Source organism: Cupressus sempervirens, chromosome 7, assembly GCF_028749045.1.
Source record: "Cupressus sempervirens isolate cs-2001-9-10 chromosome 7, ASM2874904v1, whole genome shotgun sequence".
In the NCBI taxonomy this organism is placed as follows: Eukaryota; Viridiplantae; Streptophyta; class Pinopsida; order Cupressales; family Cupressaceae; genus Cupressus; species Cupressus sempervirens.
Window position 1 is genome coordinate 903,188,233 of NC_143124.1, and position 9,646 is coordinate 903,197,878.

The window sequence follows — 9,646 nt, forward strand, 5'->3', positions numbered from 1 at the left end:
TGGATTGTACAACTGCTTACGAGGATACCACGTAGTGTATAGATAGGATGACATGTTAGTCTGTACACGTGGATGCCTGCATCTTCGACTAGTGTGGAGTTTCTTTGTATGGTGAGGAGTTGGTTGTTAGGGCTGAGCCTACGTGTTTGCTTGTGATTGGAGACCACATCGTCGAAGAAACGATGTGTCAGGAAATACAGATAGCACTGGAAAAATAGAGTCCTGCTGTGAAGATCGAAGATTAGAGACATCACCGACGAAATATTCTGAAATGCCGTGGTTCTGGTGAAAATGTTGCTGATGGGAGGTTTAATGCACTAGAGGGTATTCAAACACTAGAAACTTTAATGCAGTCGGAGAGGGGTTTTAAAACCACTGAATTTGATTAAACGACTGGCAAGCAATTGGGATTTAATCCCACATTGTTGCGGGGTTGTTCTAAAATGATTTTTAAAAATAAGATCGCCGGTAAGTATAGTAACAAAGGCTGCTGGGGTTGTATGTTAATTGCGATTGGTTCTGATCTGCTTGCTAGAAATTTGTGAGGAGACTTAGTCGAATATATGGGGATCTCGAAAAATTGAATGTGCCCGTCGATGATTAAAGAATATTTCGTGAATATTCTCTGCAAGGGCTAGGGTGTCACTGCTCGGTTCCTGCAATAAATTTTTCTCTACAGGGCCAATTGACCTTTTTTTTTTTTGAAAAATTCTAGAAATTCAAAAATCATGGTAGAGGAAAAATCAATTGCAGATTTGAACAAAGTAATTGTGCAGATTTAATAGATCATATTGGATTTGGAAATCGGGGCCTTTAGGTGCTGGTTTGCAAAATTTTTTGTCTCAAAATCGACTTTGGCCCAATATAGACAAATTTATAGCCGATTTTCACCGAATCAATGTTCCAAATGAAATGGCGAGGTCTGTTTTAGCTCTAGATGCTCCCAATGATAGCGATACATTGGATTTGGGTCAAGGTGCTGAAGCAACAATGGTCTTGAACAACTATGTGAAGAGAATCTCCCTCAACTTTGATACCATGTAAGAATTTGCCTTAGGGCAAAATTCACCCAAGACCAAGGAACTCAAGCACAAGCACAATAGTAGACCAAAAAAGTATGATCAAAATGACGATATGATATTCATTCAGTATGAAAGTACACTAGGAGTGCATGTATATAAAAGCCTCTAGAATGCTTCTAGAACCATAGGAATTAACAACATGATAAGTCATACAACTAAGCACATGTCCACTAGGTGTGGATTATCCTCCATTAAACATAGGAGTAAGTGCGATGATGAGAAGATAAGCCTACAAAGGTGTAGCACACAAAATTATGTTGTAGACACCATGTGGTAAAATGAGAGTGCGAATAACTGTGTTGTCTACATGACAACTTAGGTAATTATGCAAACTCTAGTGTTGTAGACACCATATGCTAAATTAGAGTTGCTTACTCTAGTGTTGTCAACATGACAACTCATAAGAGTATGCAAACTCCTAAGTGTCTCACCTAAGAAATAATAAAATAATGCATTAACCTAAGTAAACTTAAGTAAAGTGTAATAATAAATACTTATTGACACCAACATATGCAATGATCACCTATATGCAGTTTGTTATTTTGTTAAACTCTGCTGGTTTTAAGGGGAGGATCTCTAGAACTTTTAATTATTGTTATGTTTTTTATACAATTTGTTAGGGGGGTGCGTGTGGTTGTCGACTAGTTTTTTGCTGGTTGTGCCACCACTGTTGTAAAGGGCCACCCTTAGTTTTGGCTGCTTTTATATTAAAAACACATGGAATTGGATGGTTAGCATAAATAGTGCAATATTAAAATCTAAGTAAAATATCCAAGTTTAGTAGCATGATTTTCAAGTGGTTAGTTGAAAGTTTTAGCATTCTTGGGAAGTTACCAATAGTTAGTGCTAAGAAGAGAGGATTCAAGGCTTTAGTGTTCCAAATGGGCTAAAAACCTACTTTAAGATTATTTCAAAATTTTCCAATAAAAAAATCTTATGAAAAGTTATGAGCAAAAACTTTAGAACAAGAAACAAACTTTTGTTTCAATAAAGTTACAATTATTATTAATATTTATTTTATAACCTTTTGTTATTCAACAATTGTATAAACAATTTCTATGCATTTAAATTTAAATGAATATTATTTTTAAAACAATTTTAATGTCATTTCTTTTGAATTTAATAAAATTAAAGCCTAATTTTTTATAATATTATATTTTTAATTAATTCTTAAATAATTTAAAAATAAATATATAATTTAATTATATACTAATTAAGTAATACAAGTTTGATAAATTATTAAAAATTAAGTATTTAGATATTTATAAAAAGATATAATAGAATTGTATCATTAGTAATTGTTTAAATAATTTTAATCAACATTTTTAAATAATTTAAAGATAGAATGATGATAACAATATATTGAGAGATCCTAATTCTAACTACTTATTAAATTAACCTTAATAAAGAAGACCAATCATAGAAGATCTTAATTGTTAATTATGTTTATTATGATATACTGAAGTAGTTATGATTTTTTTAAAATTAAAAAATTAAAATATAATATTTAAGATATATATATCTAACTGTAGACTATTGACTTAACCTTAATAAAAAGACCAATAATAGAAGATCTTAATTGTTAATTATGTTTATTATGATATAGTAAAGTTATTATGATTTTTTTAAAATTAAAAAAATTAAATATAATATTTAAGATATATATCTAACTATGGGCTATTGCACCTCCTCTTTTTTTTTTGGTGCAAATGCTAATTTTAATTTTATTTTAAGAAATCTGAAAGAACAAAGAAAACACCACTTTAAACCAATAGCAGCTGTTAGGGTTTCGGAGTGCACTGCCTCAATGCTATATAACGTTGAGGTTCTAGGGTTTTGAGTGATTGTCCGTCTTAATTTGGTGTATCTTTTATCGCCTGGGAGCCTTCGGTTGCACGGAGCGAAAAATGGTTTACTTCTGTCATTTCTGCCCTCTATTTGCAATTCTGAGAAGTCTGCATTTATATTGGTTAAGCAGAAATCGTTGAATAAGTGTGTTTGTTTTTGGGGTTTTACAGGCGCCCAAGAAAGAAAAGGCTCCTCCTGCCTCTAAGCCTGCTAAATCTGGAGGCGGTGGCAAGCAAAAAAAGAAGGTCTCATTAGCTATCAAATACGTTTATTCTTTAATGATGTTTTAATTTTACGCTGGTACATTTAGCGAATGTCGAAAAAATAAATTTTAGAGCTTCAATGGGTTATTCTTATCTGAGTACAGAAATGGAGCAAAGGAAAGCAGAAGGAGAAGGTGAATAATATGGTTCTTTTTGATCAGGCCAGCTATGATAAGCTTCTTTCTGAAGCACCTAAATATAAATTAATTACTCCTTCCATCTTATCAGACAGGCTGAGGGTGAGCCATCTCTCTCTTTCTCTCTTTTTGAGTTGTCTAATATCATATATTTTCATCTTTTGTGTTTTAGTGTGGGATACTGTTTGACAACCCGCTTGAAATGCACAACTATTTGGAATTTTTGACACACATAAGTAGCCTGTAAATTCTCCTTCCTTATATTCGTAAAGGGAACTTTCTATGTTATAGCATAACATCGGTGTCACGAGTATAATGGAAAATTGGTATTTTTAATTGCTAAAGTCAGCCTTGTATTGTCCATCTTAAACGTTTTAACATGTAACACGGTTCATGGAGAATGTAAAGATTTCTCTCCATCATGAAACCCCTGATGATCTATTACTTGAATTCTTCCCATTTGATGCAACCTGGTTGAAACTATAGGTTTCATTCTAGTGGATTTTCTTTTCAGCCAGACCTATGAGCCCTATCTCGATACACCTACAAGATTATATTTTCAATACGAGAACACAATTAATATTTTAGCGAGGAGTTGAAATCTGGGTCACAATTGAACTTAATAATTTTAAGTATATTGAGTAACTGAACCTCTGAACTGAATACAGATGAAAATTGTCCTTACAATAAAAAATGCATGCCAAATTCTGGTAGTCTAAGCAGGTTTAATTAGAAATGGGAATGCTGCGGTAAGGATGGAAGTTGAGAAATTGAAGAAGCAGCAATTCTTACCAACCAGGGTTGCCCTGGGAGGCGTCATTAAAGTTCAATTTAAGCCTCTTCTAGTTGGTGGGAGAAACCACTTAGCCAATTTTCTGTCTACCTTGGAATAAGTGAACAGTCCTTTGGGTGGAATGATGTTTTTTCACGTAGATGTCATTTTGTCATCCCATGTTGTCAAATGTTTGCATTTTTTATTGGTCATTTTAGTGTTTTGGCGTCCACTCATCTTGATTGTATGAATTGGAAATTCTCTGCCATTGAAAATTTGCTCATTTCTTTCTTTCCACAATTGCCATATTATCATTAGCAGGAGTGGCAATACAAAATCCAGTCCAAAGAGAATCACCATCGTGGACTTGCACAGGGGGATTCAAAAGGCTTGTAGATATTCATCTTCATTAAGCTTTCTCCCATCAAGATGCAATGATGAAGAGCGCTGTATGCAGAAGCTTTGTTGTTGGGTAAAATTTTGTGGCCCCAATGTAGTTTTGTGGGCCATGTTCAATTTGTGTTTTCTATGGATGCTATCTCCTGACGTGAGCTTTATTCCACTACAACACACGTAATTGAACACTCAATTTTGAGGTGAAGCACTAAATATCCAATCCTCTTGATCAACGTCATTTCTCATGCTGAGTTTGTCATTCAAAGTAAGATCCTAAATGACTTCAAGGTTCCCTTGAGTTGTGGATTTCACTTGGTTTTAATGATGTGACATGTTGGTAATCACGAAGGCACTTATACTATTCATTCAATGGGTATCAACTGCGTCTATAGATTTGGCCTCGTAATGTGCAGTGAAAATATAGTTTTTTGATTTTCTAATTCTTCTACTTAAACTTCAACTTAAACCAGTGACACAAACGTTGGGGTATGTTGGGAGTTTGGACAAGTTTTGAGGATAGGGGGACATTGGACCTCAATTTAGGGATGGTGGTGAGGGGTAGGGAGTGTCATTGTGGGTGTCATGTTGAGTGACTCCATGATGTTATCGTGTTGAGAGATTCCATGATAAATTCTTTTCCACATATAGGTGTAGCCATTGTGGGTTATGTTGAGAGACTCCATGACATGGATTTTTGGAAAGATACCTCCCTAGCTAAGAGGGAGTGTTGATGTTATAGCTGCGGGAGTTATCTTTCTCTCCTGTATTCGAAATTTTAAATATCTTTTTGAAGTCATCTCAAGGCATAATGCTATCTTCTTGGTAATGTCAAGACAATTAAGGGTCTTCACTCTGTAATGGCAAGACAATGACGTGTCAAGGCAAGTTTTATATTCTTCAAGAAGGAATTTGCTGGATATATAGAGTGATATTCTTTGTTTCTTGGCAGTCAATATGTAGGAGTATTTAAGTATGCTGGTTTGATATTCTTTGCTGAGTGATTATTGACAAAGGGGAATTTCATTATTTGCCTGCAGATCATAGTGGTGATGATCATTGCTTCAGTTTGGCCTAGTTTTGGGCATTGTAAAGCATTCTTCTCTTCCATTAACATATAACTGATATGTTTGTGGTCTGGTTTTTATCCGTCAAGTTGGACCAGAATTATTTGCTGTGGCTTGAGTTCATTGTTTTTGTTTCTGCTGCTTATTCTTTTTATTTCTGGTTTAAAACATTAGCAAAATTAGAATGCATATGCTTTGAAACGGTGTTCAGAATGACACTTCTACATTTATGTCTCTTTATACATTAGAGGAATCTCATGAAACGTTTTGTAGAACTTATTAAAAAAAGTTGTAAGGTTTACTATAATACAAACTACTTTGAATTGTTCTTGAAACTGTTATTACAAGCCTGTAATTATTATACACAAACCAAGTTGCCAGTTCAGGTTCAGTTCCAAGTTCTAAGTTCGAGAACTGGTTCACAAGTTTGTCAAAATTTTGGAAAGGGGCTTGGGTTTGTTATTACAAAAACATGTAAAACTTATTATACACACACACACACACATATACTTATGAAGCATGAGTTCAAATTAGAATGTAGCATAGTAGCATTAACACATTTAAACAACAAAAACACCATAAACAGTTAAACTTGTAATCATAGTGATCATATCATCAAATCATTCAATCAACTTCGACATAAAAAATTTAAAACGTTATAAATATCAGGTTGAAGTATCATTGTTTTGTGTTCATTAATCAGCTAATGGAATGAAAATAAGAAAAACTATTAATATTCTAAGTTATGTGCTCTTCCTTAAGACAAAATAATCTGTTTGGAAACATAAAATGACAACGAGAGGCTACCAAATGCAATTCATAACAATTTCTAGGGTTGTGGACACCAAAAAAAATTCTATTTTGCTCAAAATAGCACTTTCCAGCCATCCGTGGGGCCCAGTTCGCTGCAGTTTGAACTTTTTGGTGTTGTTCACCTGGTTCACAGCCAGTTCTAACTTGATCATACCTGCAGAACAAAAAAAGAATCCTGCCCAAACCAAGTTTGAACCAGATCAGAACTGCGGACCAGTTTGAACTTTTTCTGGTCGGGGGGGGGGGGGGGGGGGGAGGTACCATGGTAACTTAGTACACAAACAACTTGTAAGATTAATCTGTATATTCGGTTTGATAGAATTTCCTTTTATCTGTGTTTTCTTTGTGGAGGCATAACTAAGTTTTTCTGCATGCATCTCCAGAATGGTGTGTGTGTGTGTCTTGGGGATGTTGGAACAAGGATAAAACATCTCAGGGCTGAGCCTATGAGTGCCACTTATAGTATTGCACATCTTTTGGGTAGACATGCATTTTGAAGGATGTAAGGCTAATCATTGTCAGCTTGGGTGTGTTTTACTGTTAGATACGACATAGAGGCGTTGAAAGGTAATCATCCTGTAACAGCTGTAAAATAGGTCACTCCCCCAGAGATCATTAATTATAAAAGAGAGGGTGCTGATTGATGCCTTCATCAACCGGAAAAGAAATGCTATTAAAAGATAGTAGCTACTAGCAATTGCCTTTGCCTCCTCTCTGATAGTATGAATTTTTTAATTTTAAAGTGTATGTATAATTAGAAGATAATCCCCCCACCTCCAAATGGGACAAGAAAGGATGCTGCTATTTTTAATCCATCCCAAGGAGAGCTGAATGTGCTACTTTTTTGATATGATGCCTAATAAGAAGTAAACATCTGGAGAAAAGAGGCCTGATCTGGATTTAGCAGCTGCACCTGCTGCAGCACTCCCTAGGTTGCTTCTTAAAGTTGCATTGAACTTAAAGTTTTCATTTGGAGCCAACAATTTGATATTTTGCTCCAAAGTCCCTCATGAAGGAAGAGAGGTCTCCCATTTTTTTGAAAATGAGCTGCTCTGTGATAGAAAACAGATATTTTGAATATCAAGTGGTAGCTGCAACAAGCCTTTTTCAATAGCATTCAAGGATGAAAAGGACTTGAGGGCAAGAAGTCATGATTTGCTTCTCATTGTTTACCTATTACTAATTATAGAGGGAGTGCCTGCCACTTTTGAATCTGACATTTCCTTAATACTTATTATAGGGGGAGTGCCCATCCTTTATTTCAAGTTTCAATTAAATTTCTCATTTTATGCATGCTTTACAAACCAGCACAGGACTCTAGGTTCTGAATGCTTATCTCTAACTTCAATTTAAATAATTTTGAGCGCAAGTACTCTTCATTTTTGAATTGTTTAATGGATTCATCCTTTCAGCCCTCAAATTATTTTCAAGGGTTTGGGGGTTCAAACCTTGTATCTGTTACTAATGTTGTGCATTGCCCTTTCACAACAGACAGGACATGTATATACAGCTATCTAAAGGTGATTAAAATGTACCTCTGGATTCCACATCTGAATGACATCATAAATTTTGCAATCAAAGGAAAAGAGGCAATAAGTAATTCTGTATAAATTGACCTGTGGATTTAAGATTTTAACAATAATAAATATTACATTTGGACATAAAGCCTTACAGGTAGTTTGATTGCCAGGGGGTTCTTCCCTCCAAAAGGGAAAGCTTTGAGAATAGCCATCCTAAGCTGTACCTTTGATATGATTATATCTTCATCTTACTTGCCTAACAGTTGTAGGGTGTCCTAGAGTTCACATGGAGGAGTAAAGTATTCAAGGTCCATTTTATCATTTACAATATAAGTAATTTTTCAAATTGGGAGTTATTTTTGTTTCAAGGCTTGTATTGTCAATTGCTTGAGCATTTCCAGCGTTTTAAGGCTTGTCTTGTCATCAATTGAGCATTTCCATTACATGACATAGCACGTCTAATAAGTGCACCAGTTCTTGAATTTATTCTACTAAAACTGCAATAGTGTTCCTTTTTAAGTTTTATGAATGCAAGATGATAAGTATTCATGTACATCTCTCATTGCTTTTGGGTCATTTTTCAGATTAACGGGTCTCTTGCCAGAAAAGCCATTAAAGATTTGATGGCACGAGGTTCTATCAGGATGATTTCTGCTCATTCAAGTCAGCAGATATATACCAGAGCAACAAACACATGAATGTTGTGTGGCGATGAATTGTTGTGTTGGCATTATTGGCATTATCTTTTTTGGGCTGGAATATTCATTTAAGAAGCATAGATCAGATTTGTTATTTGATGAGCAAAATTGTGACATGAATGTAAACAATTTTAATATGCTTTAGATCAGCATAATGCCCCTTCTGGTTTTATTAGATACAGCAGTGTTGATCAGCTATTTTGGAAAATTTTGAAGATAAATGACCTGGTTTGATGGTTCTTTACAATATTCATATTTATTAGATACAGCAGCTTTAATCAGCTATTTTGGATAGTATTTTAAAGATTAATGGCTTAGGATAATGGTTGTCTAGCATATTCATATGACTTTCTGTTGGATTTGTATTTCACACGAGCTTGGTAGCTGTGAATCAGAATGAAAAATGTTAGACAAGTCTTAGATCTGATAGACTGCTTTACTGGCAGAGAACATTTTATTATGAATCATGTGAAAAATTAGTATTATATTGTGCTGCACAACTAATTTTTAAATATATTTATACTCTGTATAGCTTTGTTGAAATTTTAGTGCTATATGGCACCTTCTGAGCTTCTATTCAACAATGAATATAAAGAGCTGCTTGTACTGGAAAGAAAACATGAAATTTTACAGTACTTTATTATTGTAGGCAAAATGTTACAGGATTCATTTAGATCCAAAAGTGTTCGGTTTGGATTTTGTTGGCATTGACTTCAACTGGCCTCTGTTTTTGGTTGTTCAGCATACCATCCAGCATCATTGTAGTGTGATTTTAAAGTAAAGGACATAAAGATTACCCTTCTTTTTTCACTAGATTTTAGTAAGCCTGCTATTACTATGAGCTGAGCTTAGTTAAGATATAAACGTGTTTGATAGCCCCATTAAATTCTTTACTTCAATTTCCCAATGTATAGAAACGATGAAATTAGTCATCCTGTGAGCCCAACCCGTGCACGAGTGCATGGCAACTGTTGACAAATACACATCGTACAAGTAATGTGTGTGTAGTTGACTGGTCACATCTACTAGGGACAGACATGATAACAATAATAG

The 9,646-nt window shown here is 34.6% G+C and overlaps 1 protein-coding gene across 1 annotated transcript; it reads left to right on the forward strand.

Annotated features, from left to right (window-relative positions):
- The first annotated feature begins 2,925 nt into the window (after positions 1–2,925).
- Positions 2,926–8,929, forward strand: LOC149550425 (small ribosomal subunit protein eS25-like). The gene is made up of 4 exons (XM_089793455.1): positions 2,926–2,992; positions 3,101–3,175; positions 3,298–3,432; positions 8,480–8,929. The coding sequence occupies exons 1-4, from the start codon at positions 2,990–2,992 to the stop codon at positions 8,591–8,593; spliced, it is 327 nt and encodes a 108-aa protein (XP_089649581.1). The 5' UTR covers positions 2,926–2,989; the 3' UTR covers positions 8,594–8,929.
- The last annotated feature ends 717 nt before the right edge of the window (positions 8,930–9,646 follow it).

Bases quoted from the DNA above. Each gene is read 5' to 3' on its own strand.
- LOC149550425 (XM_089793455.1), top strand. The intron at 3,176-3,297 runs GTCTCATTAGCT...ATCTGAGTACAG, and splicing joins GTGGCAAGCAAAAAAAGAAG to AAATGGAGCAAAGGAAAGCA. The intron at 3,433-8,479 runs GTGAGCCATCTC...GTCATTTTTCAG, and splicing joins TCTTATCAGACAGGCTGAGG to ATTAACGGGTCTCTTGCCAG.